The sequence below is a fragment of the Heloderma suspectum genome, chromosome 4 (genome assembly GCF_057233095.1).
Source record: "Heloderma suspectum isolate Gila_16-S chromosome 4, 16-S_ref, whole genome shotgun sequence".
NCBI lineage: Eukaryota > Metazoa > Chordata > Lepidosauria > Squamata > Helodermatidae > Heloderma > Heloderma suspectum.
In genome coordinates this window covers 133,018,249-133,037,638 of record NC_139461.1, presented here as the reverse complement: position 1 = coordinate 133,037,638, position 19,390 = coordinate 133,018,249, and the positions used below count along the sequence as shown (strand labels likewise).

The 19,390-nt window shown below is 43.7% G+C and overlaps 1 protein-coding gene across 3 annotated transcripts in view; it reads left to right on the top strand.

Annotated features, from left to right (window-relative positions):
- The window catches only part of TRIO (trio Rho guanine nucleotide exchange factor), a 339,772-nt gene that overhangs the window by 223,486 nt on the left and 96,896 nt on the right, over positions 1 to 19,390 (top strand). For all 3 annotated transcript variants that reach the window (XM_084850577.1, XM_084850576.1, XM_084850575.1), the window contains exons 28-33: positions 6,227 to 6,319; positions 10,764 to 10,875; positions 14,732 to 14,922; positions 16,544 to 16,645; positions 17,433 to 17,575; positions 18,051 to 18,150. In XM_084850577.1, coding sequence (XP_084706703.1) covers positions 6,227 to 6,319; positions 10,764 to 10,875; positions 14,732 to 14,922; positions 16,544 to 16,645; positions 17,433 to 17,575; positions 18,051 to 18,150 — 741 coding nt within the window. The remainder of the gene's footprint in view (positions 1 to 6,226; positions 6,320 to 10,763; positions 10,876 to 14,731; positions 14,923 to 16,543; positions 16,646 to 17,432; positions 17,576 to 18,050; positions 18,151 to 19,390) is intronic.

Genomic DNA, 19,390 nt, shown 5'->3' with positions numbered 1-19,390 from the left:
TGAGCAGATTCAGTTTCACTTGGCCAAAGTTCCCCAATATCCAATCGTGCTGGGTGTTTCCTGGCTCTCCAAGCATAATCCTCAGATTTCTTGGGGGCTTCAGCAAGTGGAGTTTGCATCTCCCTACTGCCGGGAGCACTGCCTCCGGACCGAGGCGCCAGTCCCAGTCCAGGCCTTAACCCTTTCCTCCCCCTCCTTGTCTGCTTCTGGCAGTTCTTCAGCTACCATGATCCTCCCAGAGAAGTATACGGCTTTTCGGGATGTTTTCAACAAGAAGGAGGCCGACCAGCTCCACCCTCACCGCCCTTTTGACTGTGCCATTAACCTCATTCCTGGGGCGACCATCCCCGCCGGCCAGCTGTATTCGATGTCAGAGCCGGAGCTTCGAGCTCTGCGGGAGTTTTTGGACACAAACCTCAGACATGGCTTCATTCGCCCCTCCTCCTCCCCCGCCTGCACCCCTACCATGTTTGTGCGCAAGAAATCGGGCGAACTCCGCCCGGTGCACGATTTCAGAGCTTTGAATTCGGTCTCAATCCCCGACAAGTACCCCCTCCCCCTCATACCGGAGATGCTGGAGCGCCTGGGGCGAGCCAAGATTTTCACAAAGTTGGACCTGCGTGGCGCCTACAATCTGATTCGCATCCGGGAGGGGGATGAGTGGAAGACCTGTTTCAGCACCCGGTACAGAGCGTATGAATACCTAGTGATGCCGTTTAGGCTCACCTGCGGCCCCCCCGCCACATTTTCACATTTTATGAATGCCATCTTCCGGGACTATTTGGACACTTTCCTCATTGTGTATCTCGATGATTTACTTATATTTTCTGAGGACCCCCACGCCCATCAGCACCATGTCTCCACCATCCTCCAGCGCCTCCGCGAGTATCATCTTTATGCCAAGCTGGAGAAATGTGCGTTTGACCTAACCTTGGACTATCTTAGCTACATTATCTCAGCTGATGGTATCAGGATGGATCCTGCAAAGGTCCAGGCTGTCCTCTCCTGGCAGGCTCCATCCACCAAGAAGGACTTGCAACATTTTCTGGGGTTTGCTAATTTTTACAGAAAGTTCCTGCCCAGCTTTGCTCGGCTGACATCTCCTCTCACGGACCTCCTTAAGGGCAGGAAATCTCCTTTTCATTGGATGGCATCTGCCCAACAGGCTTTCAAGGAACTTAAGAAGCTTTTTAGTTCTGAGCCGATCCTGTTACATCCCGACCTGAGGAAGCCTTTTGTAGTGCAAACTGATGCTTCTGACTTTGTGTGGGGGGGTGCTTTTTTAGCCAGATTGTGCGGGTGGCGGGTTGCAACCCTGCGCCTACCACTCCAGGAAGCTGAACATGTCTGAGAGGAATTATACCATCTGGGAGAAGGAACTGTTGGCCATCAAGTCCACTTTGGAGACCTGGCGTCATCTTCTGGAGGGGGCACAGCACCCAGTCGAAGTTAGAACCAACCACCATAACCTGGAACATCTTCAGACAGCCCGTGCCCTAAACCAGAGGCAGATTAGGTGGTCGCTTTTTCCCCCCCGGTTCCACCTTAAGATTTGCCATATGAAGGCCTCCGACAACCTACAAGCAGATGCTCTTTCTCGTAAGCCAGACCTCCAGCCAGGGGGTGAGGGAAATCCCCCCCCCTGATTCTCCCCCCGCCCCGAGCCTGGCGGCAGCTGCAGTACCTCACTCTTGGGAGGAGCTCCTTCACTCTGCACAGGCTCAGGATGCTTTTGTCCGCACAAATGTGGAGGAATTGGGGCTAGCCTCTGGCCTCCCCCACTCTACCCCCTTCTCTTTGCGTGGTGGCCTGCTTTACCATTCCATCTGGGTCTATGTGCCTTCTAGACCCCTCTGCGAGAAGGTCCTCCATCAGTGCCACAACTCCCCCACTGCTGGGCATTTTGGCTTCACCAAGACCCTGCATGGAGTTACGTGGGATTTTTGGTGGCCTCGTGTGTGTCAGGACGTCAAGACCTATGTCGCCTCCTGCCCAACCTGCCAGCAGGCGAAGGCCCCCTCAGGCAAGCCCACAGGCTTGCTTCACCCCCTGCCTACCCCCTCAGGACCTTGGAAACCGCTCTCCCTTGACTTCATCACTGACTTGCCTCCCTCACACGGTAAGACCACTATTCTGGTGGTGGTGGATTTGTTTTCTAAGATGGCCCATTTCATCCCCTGCTCTGGGTTGCCCACAGCCAGGGAGACGGCGGAGCTTTTTTTGGCACATGTTTTCCGGCTCCACAGATGGCCTGAGGGTCTCATTTCGGATAAGGGGGCCCAATTCACTGCTCATTTCTGGAGAGAGCTACTTGGGCTTCTCCATGTGACGCTCCGTCTTTCCTGCACCCACCATCCACAGACGGACGGTCAGACCGAGTGCACCAATGCGACTCTGGAGCAGTATTTGCGCTATTATGTCAATTACCAGCAAGATGACTGATTTTCCTTGCTGCCTCTTGCAGAATTTGCTTATAACAATGCCTGCCATGCTTCCACCCGCCAAACTCCATTTTTTGCCAATTTTGGTTGCCCAAGGCTTTCCCGTCCACCCTAGCTCCCTCTTTGGTGCCAGCAACCCATGACTTTTTAGAGGAGTTGCAAGCAGTACAATGTCAGGGTAGACACTGAGCCCATGGAGTCCCAGAGTAGTTCTGATTCTGAGGAAGAGCAGTTGCTCCTGGGTGAGGAGCGCGCTCCTCTTTCCCAGGGCCAGCAGCTGACGGAGATTCCTCCCACCAGCATTCCTAGCTTAGAAAGCAGTCCAGGGAGTGACCGAGCGCAGATAGCAGACTTGGTGGATGCGCGACGCCGACGCAGAGAGCGGTGCCAGATGGAGGGCGTGGAAAGGAGGCATAGTGCCTGGTTGGCGCGCAAACAACGGCTGCGCCCAGAAGATCCAAGGGAAAAGGGGAGGGACTCTCCCTAGTCCTTAAGTTCAGGGGTCTGCCAGAAATTCCCTTTCAAACAGGGACCAACTGTTCCAACTTAGGGCATAGGTACTGTGCTGCTCAGATCTAGTTGCAAACGGCATAGTTGTTAAGTTATAAAAGAAGAATAAAGCTTTGAAAAGAATCCCTTTGTCTGTGTCTAGACTTGGCTACTAGATTAGACTGAGAGAGGCCTCCAAGGAGCCCTTGACATACACCACCTCTTACGGGACTCCCTTGAGCAAGCCAGGACAGCCTACAAGGCCTCTGCGGACCGGCAGCACCAGCCGGGTCCATCTCTGCAACCGGGGGACTGGGTTTGGTTGTCCACCCAATACCTCCCCTCTCACTCACCTGCAAGGAAGCTCGCGCCTCACCACACGGGGCCTTTCCAGATTATGGCCCAGATTAACCCTGTTGCTTTTCGCCTGGCTCTCCCCCCCTCCATGAAGATCCATCCTGTTTTTCATCGGTCCTTGCTGTCCCCCTGGCTTCTGGTGACCCTCATTGCTCGGCTGGCTCCCCCCCACCGCCAGTGCTGGTGGAGGGGGAGGGGGAATTTGAGGTCGCGGAGATTCTGGACTCCCGCCTTTCTCGCGGTCGCCTGCAATATCTGGTGGACTGGAAGGGGTATGGGCCAGATGAGCTGTCCTGGGAACCTGTGGAAAATGTGCATGCTCCGTTGCTGCTGAGGCGCTTCCACCAGCTGTACCCCCACAAACCCGGGGCCCCGGGGGAGGAGCATGGGGGGGGCTCATGGGAGCGGGGATGATGTCAGGGTGGAAACTGAGCCAATAGAGCCCCAGAGCAGTTCTGATTCTAAGGAAGAACAGCAATCCGTGGGAGAGGAGCTCACTCATCTCTCACAAGCACAGCAGCTGGCAGAGATTCCTCCTGCCAGCATTCCTTGGATAGATAGTGACCCTGGCAGTGAGAGAGCGCTGGAGGGGGGCTTGCTGGATGCTCGGTGCAGACTCAGGGAGCGACGACAGATGGAGGGCGCAGAAAGGAGGCGTACCGCTTGTTTGGCGCGCAAACAACAGTTGCGTCCTGAGGACCCAAGGGAAAGAGGGAGGATCTCTCCCTAGCCCATAAGTTCAGGGTCTTCCCATGATTCTCCTTCAAACGGGGACCAACTGCCTTACCTGGAGCTTAGGCTACTCAGCTATCTTTCCCCAGTGCTGTTCCTTGCTTTGGCACTAGTGACTAGTATTCTGAAAGAGTCATAAAGTAATAAAGGAATAAAGTCTCAGAAATAATTCCTTGTCATCTGTGTCCTGAGTTGGCTATTGGTGGGGACTGCAAGAGGCAGCTAGGGTGCCCCTGACAGTATGTGAAGAAGGAATAATGGTCTGGAACCTTAAACAGGAGCATTCCTCTTAGTGGGTGAGGATATATTGAAACATTTGGTTGCAGGTCCAATGTGTTATACATATAAAATGTAAAGGAAAGTGTGTCAGAAAGTATAGAAACTCATACATTCTTTTTTGGAAAAAAATCTTGATATGAGACTTTCTGGTTCATAGTTCAGTCTCTAGCTGCAAGTGCTATTGTACTTAAGTGCAGCAGCTTAAATGGCATTTCTTCAGGGGACCATATCTTTCCCACAGCTTCCAAATGGCCATCTCTGTTGCTGAAAGAAAGAAAGAAACTATTCATTCCATGCTCTATATAGCTTAACCATTTTGAAAATCTTCAAATAGTAATTGCATATATATTTTGTATGGTCACTCATTTTGCAAAAAGAAGCCTGAAATATAATAACTCATATTGGTAGTTAAGCCTCTCATTTCACCATGGTGATTAGGATGAATATATCTAGCTTAGATTTTTCATTAACAACTTTCTGTTTTGCTGTATGACTGGAGTCAGTACAAACTATTGATCTCTGGGGTGGAGGGTAGCGGGTTTGCAAGCTTTTCTCTTGGTTCTCTTCCTTTGTATCTGCCTCTTGAGACCATGATAAATGAATACCACAGGCATAGCCTTTGTTTTGTTGGTTTTAAAATTTCAAGAGACTCGGTCAGCCTCTTTTTCTAGTGACACAAAATATTCACTTGGTCACATTTGGGGGTGGGAATCCTGCTCTAAAAACAACTAACCATGTTTTAGGTATAATTATTTTTGTTACTTAAACATATAGCTCCCTCTGCTGGGTTGCAGGGCCTGTTTTAAGAAGAAGAAAAAACTTTCTCTGGTCCAGTAAGCGATCCTTATGATACCAGATCACACTCATTGCTCAGCACTTCCTTATCCAACTCCCCGTGTATCCATAGCTACAACCAGAAAAGAAAAGGGAAAAAAGCCCAGTCAGAACAATTTCCCTTTAAATTCTCTCCATTGTCACAGGTGAAGCAGCGTATGCTTTGCTAAGACAACTGCTTTGCCGTTCAGTAAGAGCCTGAAGAACCTGGAATGTAACAGCATATTCTGTATGGCAAAAATTTCAAGTATTGAAAAAGCAGCTCACTGCTCTTCCTTTGCAGTAGCTTCTTTATTCTCCCTGCAAGCCAAACTAGAGTTATTTCTGTTATTATTTATTTACACAGCATGGTACTTTAAACTTCCTGCCCCAATGTATATGGTGCTTTAAACTCCCTGCCCCAAGGAGCTTACAACCTAAAGTTAGGGCAGGGGACCAAAAGAGAGAGGGGAGAGAATCCTGGGGAAAGCATCTGAAATCTAAACGAGGTTCCCATCATAGCTGCATCATGACTGAACATTGGTGGGATATGCTGGTGAAAAGTTAGCGGGGTTATGTCTGCCATCATAGCACTACTCACCTAGCATGACTGTGCACTAGTAAAAAGTAGCCCAGATGTTCCGTGTAGTGGGCTTCATTTTCTAAGTTGCCTCAGTATTTTCATATTGTACCAGTGGGAACTCCAGTTAGAACACTCTTTATAATGGCCTTCCCCAACCTGGTGCCCTCCCAGATGTGTTGGACTGCAATTCCCATTGCCAACAGCCATGCTTCCTGGGAATGATGGGAGTTGAAATCCAACACATCTGGAGGGAAATCAGGTTGAGGAAGGCTGTTTTATAATAAGTGAACCATAGCTTGAGGAGTAAGAAGTGTGAAGCAGTTTGCACTCCTATGCACACTTGGATAGCCTCCATTGTATAGGATAAGGCTGAAAAATGTGCAAACTGACACTGGGCCTCATAGCACAGATGGGTCTCCAGAGAGGCCTTCTTCCATTCTTGACATGGAAATGTTAGCTGCAAAGCTTTTAGGTTGACTAACCTACTTCTCTGTATACTTGGCTCTCAAAATATTTTTTGTTCCTACTGCAGGAAATACAGCAGCGGCATGGGCTAGCCAATTCAATCTCCTCTTACCTTATCAAACCTGTTCAGCGGATAACGAAATATCAGCTTCTTTTAAAGGTAAGTGTCACTATTCTTGGCATAAGCCCTTTTACTTTCCAAAGGATGCTTCTTCAAAGATGTTTTGAACCTGGGTACAGACACACAGATACAAAAAATGCTTATTGCAACATTTGTGAATGATGCACATGCTTTTCTCTCTTAAAGTACAGATAGATAACAAGTAGGAAAGGATCTGGCCTGAGACACAAGTATTTTTAAAGGGAAACATTTATACATGTGCACCCTTTATAACTGATACAGCATACATAATATAGTTCTAAAAAAAGGTAAAGGTAAAGGTGTCCCCAATCAGTCGTGTCCGACCCTAGGGTGTGGTGCTCATCTCCATTTCTAAGCCGAAGAGCCAGCGCTGTCCGAAGACGCTTCCGTGGTCATGTGGCCGGCATGACTGTACACCGAGGTGCACGGAACACTGTTACCTTTCCCGCCGAAGCGGTACCTATTTATCTACTTGCAATTTCTTGCTTTCAAAATGCTAGGTTGGCAGGAGCTGAGACTGAAGACGGGAGCTCACTCGGTCATGTGGCACTCAGGTCTCGAACTGCTGTCCTGCTGACCTTCCAGTCTGCAGTTCAGCGTCTTAACCACTAAGCCACCGTGGCCTGATAATATAGTTCTACTTGAGTACTAAAACGACTCTAAAAGAACCATTTTGAGAACCGTTATGGTTGAAAAAGCAATACGAAAAGACTGTACATTAATTAATTTTATTTTTAAGTCAGTTTTATTACAGCAGGAATATCTCTGGTTGATCTCGAAATTCTTTAGCAGCAGAACATGTTTACATGGAATAGTTCAACATGATGTACATCACTGGAGCTAAGCTCTTGTTGGGCTTTTTCAGGAATTACATTATTAAAGTATACCCCTGAAGGCATACTTTATGCCTTCTACACTTTATGCAAGAAAAAGAGGCCTGCCCCAAACGGTGTATGTCTTCTTCCATACATTATGACATTTTAAATGTACTGCTAGAATGTACACTGGGCAAAGCGTTACACATATTTATGACTTTGTGGCAAGATATACTGGTGTAAATGCAGGAGTTGTGTTCGCCATGTAATGTATGTGTTATAGTGGTGCATTTTTATTATTTTGTTTTTATTTATTATATTTTTAATCCTCCCAATAACAAATGTTCGCTGGGCAGATTACAAACCTACATAATTGTCTGGACCACATTTTATATTTGGTGTTAAATATTATTTCATGAAATGTTTTTAAATATACATTACCTTTTAAAAGTATAATCATTTGGGCATTAGATAGCTTAGAGTCTAAATGGATAAATAATTTTAATCTGTGCAGTAGTACAACCATAAAATGCCAATTTAAAATAACAATAAACATAATTAAAAAGTTCAGCAGCACAAAAACAAAAGAAAAACACCATTGGACACAGAGTCAGACAGGAATCTAATCAGGGGTAGCAAAACATGAGAGGCCTGTTGGTGAAAGAGCATCTCATTCCTGAAAGTGAGCAGGGAGGCACTAGCTAAGTCTCCTGAGAAAGGGAGTTCCAGAAGGCTCTGTCATGCATACCATACCATCGGATGGTGATGGAATGCGGAGCACAGCCTCTCCCAAATATTTCAGCAGGTGGGCAGGATCAGGTGGGAGCAAGCAGGCCTTTAAATACCCCAGTGCCAAACAATTTAGGGCTTCAGAGGTGATAACCAGCAGCTCTGAACTGGGCTCAGAAACAAACCAGGAGCCAAGGCAGATCAAACAATATTGGAGCGATATACTCTATGTAGTGTGCCGATCACCCTGGCAGCAGCATTCTGCAGCAGCTGCAGTTTCCAGTCTTCAGAGTTAGCCCTGTAGCTGGATGTGACTGTGGCATGAATCATAATGACTTGAAGACTTGTGACCCCCTTTTCACATATTCCAATCATGATGCTTATGGTCACCTCTGTGACTGTTCCCACCCTCATCAAGGTCCATGTAAAAGCTTCCAGCCCCGTGGCTCTTCTTAACTGTGTATCTGCTTTACCACCCAAGTGAAGCATCTCATAAAGTGCTGACCTAAATATTCTGTTAGATGAACCATGTCAGGTTGCAGGTTTTTAAGAGCCCTTGGGTAAAGCACTCTCGGTGGGCCCCCGCCCTCAGTGACTCGACCTTCTCAACACCATTGTCACCTGCTGCTATTGCACCCCATCCTCTTTCTTACTAGTACTGCCATTTGCTTGCTTAACAGGCAGAGAGCCAGTGCGCAAGTAGGCAGTGGCACTTGCTTCTCCTCCTTCCCACCACCACCGTTGTCTGGGCCAGAGTGAGAGGCAGGTGAACAAGCAGTGGTGCGGAAGAGAAGCAATTCCATGGGCTCTTGTCAGTGGGCCCCTGCTGGGGTGTTGGCCCTCGGCAGGTGCCCAGCCATGCCTACCCTTAATGCCAGTCCTGAACCATCTGAGGCGAAAGTTTTGCATCAACTCAGACTGGCATGGAAGCAACCACAGAGGAGTCAGTAAGCATGTTGAACAAGGTCAGTGTAAAAAGGATCGAACTCTGTCATGTTACCTCTGGTTTGGGAAGTGTCCGGGAGCAAAAGCAAAGAAGGAAATGTCATGGAGTTCAATCCAGCTGATAGGAGGTCATGAAATCAAAGGGGAATGTGCATTTGTTTGTCTCTTATGCTTGGCTCCTCTTGGCGTTTTAGAAATAGATGCACCTCCTGTTAGGTCAGACAGCTAAAGCAGAACATGCTTAAGTGAGTGTGTTCCCGCTCTTGTTTGTTCATATTCGCTTCACATTATTCATGCCTTAACTCTTGTTAGCTTACTGTCTTACCCCTGCCCCTCTGTGCTGATTTTAATTAAAAATGCTGCCTATCTTCCCTCACATTCCATTTTCTTCCTCTGTGTAGTCAGCAGCAAAATGACACATCTTGATTATATGCTTCAGAGAGCAAGGTTTCTGCACGCCTGCTCAACAGAGTGCCAAGGGACCAAAAAGCCTATTAAAAGCAATTAAAGGAGGCTTGACAGATGGCAGAAGGTGCATATGAATAACTAGGGGAGAGACTTGAGAGTCTGCGCATGAATGAGATTTTCTACCAAATGAAACTTGTGACGTCCAGGCAACCTCCCTGTATTGTATTAGATGCACTTAATTCATCTCCTCTGGATCCATTTAAATGTTCCAGTAAAAAAAAAAGAAAGCAATCCACGGCATTTGGAGATTGGTTGTTGTAGTTTTTCCTGGAATACAATAAAAGCCCTTTGAGAAATTGCTGGCATTCTTTATACCAAAAGGTTCAAACACAGTGCTGCTGAAATGTGTGCGGTGGTAAAATGAAGCAAAGGCAGTGGGGCTGATTTTATAATTAAGTTATAGGGCAGAATTCTAAATATGAGGAGGGCTTCAGACTGAATTCAAAGCATCAGTGTTCACCTGATACAACAATGGTCAGACACCAATCCATCTGGAGTTGAGCCCCAATCCTAACTGAATCCATTTCGGCCCTCTCCTGTTGTGCCCCAGAGTGAGCCCTCTCCACCACCACTTTCTCTAATTTACTCAGATGCCGGAAGAAGTGATGGGGAGGGTTGACATCCAGTCACTGGTGGGGCCTTCCCCACCCATGGATGCTGGGAGCGACATTCTCGTATGCTCAAAGTAGCATTCATGGTGTAAGGGAAGCCCTGCCAGGAGTCTGATACTATCCCTCCCAATTGTTCCCCCTTTTCCCAGAAATTTAGGGAACAGGGTGGGTTCATGTTGGGCTCTGCAGTAGGAGCCTCTGTTGAATCTGGATTTGCTCCAGATCCAGTTTGGAGGCCAGATTATTTGCCAAATGTCTGATAGATGTTCTACAAAATAATCTGAGTTTTCTCAATTATTTCCAGAGAGGACAGGGTGCATATAAATGCCTGTGATTTTGTAAGAGTTTTGTTTATGTGGTGGTATATATGAAGGCAATGGATCATCGTCCATTGGTGACAGTTCTCAAGTGCTAATATTCTTACTGTGAAAGCAAGAGAGGGGAGAACAAATTTATCAAATTTTTAAACTGAGAGCCTCTTCTGAAGTCCAGGACACTTGTAATTGATGAGGATGGGCCATAGCTCAGCTGTAGAACACATGTTTTGTATTCATACAGTCCTAGGTTCAAACACTGTCATCTCCTGTTGAACTTGAGCTCCTTGGGGCTGCAGTTCAGCCGGGACCCACTCTCCCACACCCTCTCCCTTCTGTGAGGGGGTGGGGACTTTGGAGACGAGGAGGGGCCTCACCTGAGGTCTTTGCAAGCCGGATGGGGAGGCCTGGTGGGCCAAGTGTGGCCTACAGGCCAGAGGTTCCCCATCCCTGAGTGAAAGGATTACAGGTGACATGTGCAGGAAGAGACCTCTGCCTGAGTAGACTGATAAGTCTGCACAAAAATAGTGCAGTGTAATAGTGAAAAAATGATCTAACAATGGTTTTGGTGTCTTTGCAGGAGTTGCTTACCTGCTGTGAAGAAGGTAAAGGTGAGATTAAAGATGGCTTAGAAGTGATGCTTAGTGTGCCAAAGCGAGCCAATGATGCCATGCATCTCAGCATGCTGGAAGGTAGGATTCAGGGTCATCACTTTTCTCGATGCAGTCTTATTTCTAAGTAATTGCTAAAAGCCGTGTTTAAACCAGGCTTATAAACAAATCATTTGTTTGATCACCCGTGGCAAGTAAATATCACCTCTAGGTGACCCAGCTGGGAAGCTTTTATAACATGGAAACCAGGTGTACATTTAGATGGAATTTGCAATAAAGCAGTTGCTTCTGTCCATAGGGCACTTCCATCCACGTTGAAGCCAGGTTAGTTGTACCATGTGGTCATGGAGTAAGGTGACTTCTATTGCACCACTTCTTTTTGATTAGTGGAGGGGCATGCAGCTGCACCCTACAGAGCAGTTCCATGGTGAAGTTACTAACGTGTGGCACAGTCATCTACATTCAGACAGTATGTAGTTATTCTTAGACTTGCCACAAAAATATGCCAAAAGTGAAATATGAGGTGAATTTGGAGGGTCCTGTTCAGGCAAATCAGAAATTATATAGGAATGTCAGTGGCCACTCTGAAGAATTTTGATAAGAATAATTAAATGTATATACATGTGTGTATGTGCACACATCCCTAGCTGTTTGTTCATCTCTTACCCCAGTGCAAATCAATAGAAACATTCCTGTATTTCTAATCTACCTGGAAGGTTCCATCTTAAATCTACAGTTTGCTCCTCCCATAACTTGACAGCCTGCTGAAAGGCCACCAAGTGTTTTAACAGTGTTTTAAAAGAAAAGAAAAGAAAGAAACACAGCATTTTATTCAGCACTTAATGATCTACAATGAAAATTCTACCCTCATAATTACAGTTTATATCAATCATGCCAACATTTTATATACATTATGGCAGCCAGTATGCTTAGTAACATCAGCTACATTTTTTAAAAGTTTAACAGAAGACTACTATTATCATAACTTTTTCTCAATATGTTAGCACCAATGCTGCGTTGGTGTACTTTTTCTACTTGCTATTGTGGTCTCTCACTGCTTCCATTGGATACACCCCAATTAGGGCCTCCAAACATGAATAAGAGTTTGTAAACAGAAGTGTTGGAATGAGCATGGGCTCTATCAGTAGTAGTCATCTTGTCAGGATGCATGTGGGTAGGCTGTATGGAATATTCCAATATTTCTTTTACACAGGTCAGTTGTTTAGACAAACTCTGTTGAGTATTTGCATAGCTGTCATGTTGACAGCATCAGTGAAAGCATTTCCTTTTAGGAGCTAATCTATAACTCTCCTAATCCATCTGTTGATGTTTCTGACCTTTGACGCATTATGTAATAGAACGTATTAATGAAAACCATTTTTTATTGTCGTATACTTACATTTTCTGCTTTCAGAGGCAGTGATGAGCATGATGTAAATATTGGTTTGCCATTTCTTGCCAGCTCTAATATTTTGCTTGATGCTCTCTATGGCAAATACTTAAAACTTAATTCCATTTATTGTATTGGCTGCATCTTTACTGTAAGTCAAATACCTTTTATATGGACCTAATAAATAAAGCATCTTCCACATAATACTAGGGATGGGATTTGTGATTTCTTCTTATTTTTGTCACATGTCCTTTATAGTGAAGGGACATGTAAATCCAAGGCAGTAGATGGGCTCCAAATGGGTACTTGAGAGACACTGGCTATGAGAACTGCTACATAAAGCCACATTTTCTGTTCTAAACAGGCATAATTTTATATAAGGATTATGCAATATATGCATAGCAGCTTGAAATGAAACAAAATTTGGATTGCCTCCTTCTTGTAAAACCATTTCCAGCTGAGAACCAGAATGGAAACAAACTAGTTATTTTCACTGGGAATTAAGCCATCTTCAGGTGTTCTGTTTTACGGTAGAGTAAACACATGAGGAGGGGGACCATGCTAGCCCTACGCCCTCCATCATAATACTTGCCTCTGACATTTCAAGTTCTGTTTGGCTGTCATGGTGCTAAAATGCCACTAAATGTTTGGCAGTTCATGGAAACCTATCCTGCATGAATTTCTTTAATCTCCTTTTAAACCTGTTTAATTCAGTGGTCCTTGCCACATCTAGTGGCTGCGAATTCCACAAGTTAATCATGCTTTGTGTAAAGTGTGCACTTTGTCTGGTTTTCTAGAAATTACTAAGCAAAAGTGCTTAAGAACTAAGGCTACATGCATTAATTATCTCAAGCATCAGCCAAAGACTGATGGCCACTGATGTATCAATAGCAGGACTAACCCAACTGTGCAAACAGTCCAAGTGGTTGCTTGGGCCAGCCCCAAATATGGGGGGGGGGGGCAGTAAAGTAGTATACAATCTGAGAAGTACATCTAACACAGCTCTTGGTTTATGCCACAGCTTGAGGCAGCAAATACCTTGGGGTGGCTCTTATCACTTGGCCTGACAGCAAGCGCAACTACTCTGGGATCTGAGCCTCTTAAAAGAAAAACCTTGCTGCTCTGCAGGCTGCACTTAAACATTGGTTTCTTTTTACTTGCTTCATGTTTGGCAAAACAGTAACTTAAAATTAATTTCTTTCCAGTTCTTGTCCAAGGGTATTACATAATTTATTTTTCAGGATAAAACTACCCTGGCTTTCTTTCCAGCACTAAAGTGTGCAGTTGACACCAGTGTCAATGTATTTTAAATCTAGAACTTCCACAGTACTGATAGGTCTCAAATGTTCGCTTAAAAAGACAGTTTGGTGTGTTACTACCCCAGTGGGGAATATTTCATAGTCTTAAGCTAGATGAAGCTACTTTTGTTTTGGAAATTGAACATTACCTTACATTTAAGAGAAACTATCATAGGACAGTGTCCAAAGGGTAGACCTATTGTAATGAATGGGACTTGTTAGTTTCAACTAACATGAATCTTTAATTTCAATGGGTCTATTCTGCATAGGACTAACATTGGATAGTACCCATAGAATCATAGAGTTGGGAAGGATCTTAAAGGTCATCCAGCCCAACATGCTGCCAGCGTATGAAATCTGTTACTATAGCATCCTTGATAAATGGCCATCCAGCTCTGCTTAAGAATCTCCAATCAAGGAGAGTCCACTACTTCTTCCACTGTCAAATAGCTCGTACCGTCAAGAGGTTCTTCCGAATGGTTCTTCCCTTTCTTGTAATTTGAACCCATTAGTTCATGGCCTACCTTCTGGAGCAACAGAAAACAAAGTTGCTCCATCATCTCTGTGATTCCTTTAAATACTTGAAAATGGCTATCATATTGCCTCTAAATTGTTGCTTTCCTTTTATAACCCTCAAAAGGCAACTTCATTGAAGTTTAGATTTCATTTGCAATCAGTTAAAAGCTAAATAAAAAACTAAAATATGTTGATAGATTATTAAATATTGATGAGGCTGTGAAGCAAAGTATGAAGACTTCATTTTTTCAACTTTGTACCTTCAGGGTACCCTTCCAAGTCAGCTCATCTGCCAGGGGAGTTCTGTACATTGCCACAGAACCTTAGCATATATTACAAAGGATTCTGGGACACATTCTTGTGTATACCTGGAGTCCTTGTGGGGCATGGGTCATACACACTGGGATACATGGCTGCCCTTCATGAATTGGGACTGTTACGGAAAATACATCCAACCATTTCCTGCAGCTGCATATTGTAAAGGAAGGTTGATGATTAAGATAAAGTGTCTCTGAGATAGCTTGACAAATATCACAGATCTTCTCCTTGAAGGAACCCTGAAAAGCCTCCAAGGGGACCCCAAGGTTTCCCAGAACAAAGTGGTTTGAAAACCACTATAATAAATGATTGCAGCACATTTTGCCTCTAAATCCTGTTTGAGCTTTTTCTTTTTTTTGTTTTTCCTCCTTCTGTTTTTCATTGCTTCTTTGAATTGCTTCAACTTGCTTCCTAGGTTTTGATGAGAACATTGAATCTCAGGGAGAGCTCATCCTTCAGGAATCCTTCCAAGTATGGGACCCCAAAACTCTAATCCGGAAAGGTCGCGAGAGGCATCTTTTCCTCTTTGAGATGTCACTGGTCTTTAGTAAAGAAGTGAAAGACTCAAGTGGGAGAAGCAAATACATCTACAAGAGCAAACTGTTTGTAAGTGTGAAAAATTACAGTTAAATTGAATAAAACACAGCCAAGTCTAGTTGTTAATGACACATGGATGCCTTATGTGAGGGGCTTTAAAACATAGTGGCTACCCCTCCAGGCTTTTCTTTAAGCAACTCAAATTTTCTAATAGTTCTTTGGATGACTTAAGACGTTGACACATGGTTCAAGAGACTGTTCCCTGGAAAAACAAAACAAAACATTGTTTATACATTTTACTGCAAAAGGAACTAGTAACCATGTTGGAAGTCAGAGTGTGGGTGCAGGAATACATTGAAAGCCTCCTCCTCAAGCAGACATATTTGTACCCCTAACGCTGTATTCCAGTTGTGACCTAGAAACAGGTCTATAGTAGACAGAAGACTATCCCCAGGGCACAGACTGCCAGTCACACCAATTTCCATGAAAGCTTTTGATTGACACAACCAAACATGAGAACTTTTGTCCTGAACCAGGATTTGACCTAGAAATGAAGAGCCTCATGAACTTACTCCATTGAACCATATAAAGTGAGCGTGATCCACAACTGAACGTCAACAGCAGCATGTCAAGGAACAAAATCAAGAAATGTTGTCTTTTGGCTTTTTAAATTATTCCAGTGTTCTGCTTCTTGTCTGGTATTATTGAAAGCCTCTCTTTGTCCTGTGCAGAGTTACTATTTTATTCTGCAGTATCCTGTTTGACATCTGAAACAGAATGCGGAAAGGATGTAGAGGAATAAAAACTGCTAGATGGGGCTACAGGAATCTTCTGAAAATATCAATGAAATAATAGGTCCCAGAGAATGAAGACAGATTGACATCTCATCATACTTACAAAAAAATAAAATACAATTCCTGGTTTTTTTGTAGGTGATTAAGGGTGCAATCCTATGCATGTTTAGACAGAAAAAAGTCTTAGCTTTCCTCAGTGAGCATGCTGGCCGAGGAGTGCTGGGACTGTAGGACTTCTGTCTGTCTAAACATGCATAGGATTGTGCCCTAAATGTTCTAAATAAAATGAGGTCTTTGGAAAGACCTTATCCCAACACCCACAGAGGCCACTAATAAAGTAGATTAGAATGGAGGCTAATTAATGAAGTTTGCTTTATTACTAAACCTGTCATAACAAAGGCTAGCAATTGAGGCTAGCAATTGAAATTAATTATTGCTGATAAAATATCTGTGACATGTTTAATGAGTCCTAACATTCCCAGTTTTCCAACTCTATTCACTCAAAACATTAAAAAGTATAGTAAAAGATTTATTGGATGCTTAGCCAAGCCATCAGGCAATGATGGATGGCAAACACGGCATTCTATTTAGATTATTGCAGAGCAGACGTTAGAAATTATTTGAGCATTTAGTGATATTGGTGAAAGGGAAAAAATGGCTGAAGGTTAGCCCGGGAATATAAATAAAAAAGAGGGTCCAGTCAGGGAAAAATAAATATCTCAAGCAATTGTTCATCTGTTTTGACTACTGGTCTTGTGGTTTTTTATGACAGGGGGTACCTCAGTTTTTAAATCCATTAAAAATGTCTTTTCAGGTTACAAAATGTTCAGGTTACAAAAAACCTATGGTAATTCTAGAAGAATATATAGTCTCTCATTTTCCCTCCTAATTTTCAGACCTCTGAGTTAGGTGTCACGGAGCATGTGGAAGGTGATCCTTGCAAATTTGCACTGTGGGTTGGAAGGACTCCTACTTCAGACAACAAAATTGTGCTAAAGGTAATTGGGAAATATTAATACTCTTAAGTGTGTGATTTTGTTTGTTGCTTAATTTAATTGTCATTCTTGAACATACTTGCAAAGCGTATTACCCAGAATTCAGAGCTTCACTATGCATGTGGCTAGATATGAGAGGAAAAGAGTAGGTTGGTCTCGCTCCCTTCCCATATCAGGCAACAGAAAATATCTACTGCATTAAGGTAGCACCAGTACAGTATTGCAGCCTTTGAATCAAAATAGCTGTCTGTGACTCAGCTACTCTTGCTTTTCTCACAACTGCTGGCTTGTGCAAGGTGGCACCTGAAAGCTTACAAGGACCAGTTCATGTTACTTAACCATGGTGGAGTTGCGCAACTAGCAACTCTTGTGAGCAATGTGGTGTCACAGGGCTGTGTGATACTTCCCTTCTCTGACAACTTCTTTGGATGCAGGATTTGTTCTGAAACTAGAAATACCCACTCATGATGGTTGAACGTGGTGTTCCACAGCCACCTAGTATGTCTATGTCTTCCAGTATATTTTGTGTTAAGCCTATAGGTTCCAAGGCACTTGTATATAAAGCAAATTATATAACGATGTATGAAGTAGAATTTCTTTTTTTACAACTAATTTAATGAAGAAATATCATTTTGCAAATCTAAATCATGCATATAATAGTAGAAATTAACACGAGCAAATACGCTTCATGCCTCCTTTATACATGGAGTTGACTAGTGAAGAAGGCACTTTAAAAAAAAACCCTGCTCTTATTTATAAACCAAAACAAATAGCTTATTCTATTTTAAAGGCTTCCAGTATTGAGAACAAACAAGACTGGATCAAGCACATCCGAGAGGTGATACAGGAAAGAACAATTCATCTCAAAGGAGCCTTAAAAGAGCCAATTCACATTCCGAAAACTGCACCAACAACAAAACAGAAGGGAAGAAGGTTAGTAGAGTCCCAATCAACTGCAAAGAATGGCAAGTCATGCATTTCCAGACTGTCACCCCTGAGATCCATCTTAACTGTGTGGCTGAACTCTCTTTGGGAAACAGCATGCTCCAGTTACTTCTTGACTTTGGTAACGTAACTCTCGGAACTGAATTGCAAGTTCTTCAAATGTAGATCTAATCACACAGAATATGATCTTGAACGCATGGATTACTTTGTTGAATGCCTCTCTGATCCTTGTTCTAAATGTTGTGCCTGGCTTTTCAAGGTGTGAGCATGTCAGATATACTTGTCAAATTGTTTTGGCTTGTACTAAAATGTATTTTACAGCAAGTTTCAGGACACCGTACAGTTGCTTTGCATAGTATTACAGTTCTACTTGAATGTCTGCTTTTGTACATGGAGATGAGTATTAACAGCAAATAGATCATACTTTTCCAGCTAATGACTCCTAATTTCTTAACGTTTCTAGAGATGGAGAAGACCTGGATAGTCAAGGAGAAGGAAGTAGTCAGCCCGATACTATTTCAATTGCATCACGAACTTCCCAGAATACACTGGACAGTGATAAGGTAACGCAAAGGAGGAGTTAGGTTTTCAGTGAAAGATTGCTCATTCCTTTTACTAGAATTGTTGGCAAGCAATTACTGTTCCTGTCATTACCTGTCATTAGGGATGTATGGATTTTGTAAAATCCATTGTGTCTGTGTTTCGCGGATTATCAGGTCCTTTTCGTTCCATCATCCACCCATTGGTGGAATCAGATTTTTTACAATTTCCCCCAAATGGGCAAAACCTCCCAACATGTGCAACTCCTCCCCCAAATGCGCAAATCTCCCCCAAATGCGCATGTTCATGCTTTAGCCTATGGGAGAAATGCACATTTTCAGCTGGTGTTTTTTTAATTTTACATATTTTGCTACGTCTAAATTTGTGCAAAATTCCAAAAAGTTAAAAAAACAACAATCCTGATCTGGAAGTCCGCTGAATCCACTCGACTCAGGAAAAGCCGGTCCATTGAAGAATCCACGTGATGGATTCATAGAAATCTGAACTCGTTTGATTCCATAGGGGATTTCTCCGACATCCCTATCTGCCATACATGGGAATCATACATGTGTTTTCTGCCAGTGGGTCAAAGCATCATATGAATGGGCCCATAGCACACAGCGGCTAGAAATCTGAACTACATCTATCTATTAATTTTATGTTTATTTTACTTGTGTTTTTTTATCCTGCTCTTCTTCCAAGGAATATCGAGCTGCTTAGATGTGGTTCCCAGAGGTCTCCCATCCAGGCATTGCTCATGGCCAACCCCGCTTAGTTTTAGCAAGAGAACCATATAATGTGTCTTCAGGCCAGTAACTGGGCCAAGATAATGACCTCTGTGAAAAGATTGCAGCTGCTCCTTTTTTATAAGGTCTCATGGATGCTTTCTGTGTAGCTGTACATAAAATACGAGCCTAACTCTTTGCAGTCCTCAGTAGATACATTCCTAAGTGTTTCTAGTACATGATTTTCCTTTGTTCACCCTGGCCCTTAACCATGTCAGTATGTAAAGCTTTCAGTGTCTTCAGAAAGCATCTCTTATCTGTAATCAGCTTTTTCTTACTAGAATATACATCAGAGGAATGGTAATCAGCTATAATTTCACACTATATAATTGAATGAAGGTAATTATGACACCATACACTAGTCCATGGTACGTAGATAATGGGTCTTAAAGTGACAAGATCCTGTACACATCAGCATCACACAAAATAGCCCTCATAATCTAGACCAGGGGTAGATAATCTGCTACCCTCCAGATGT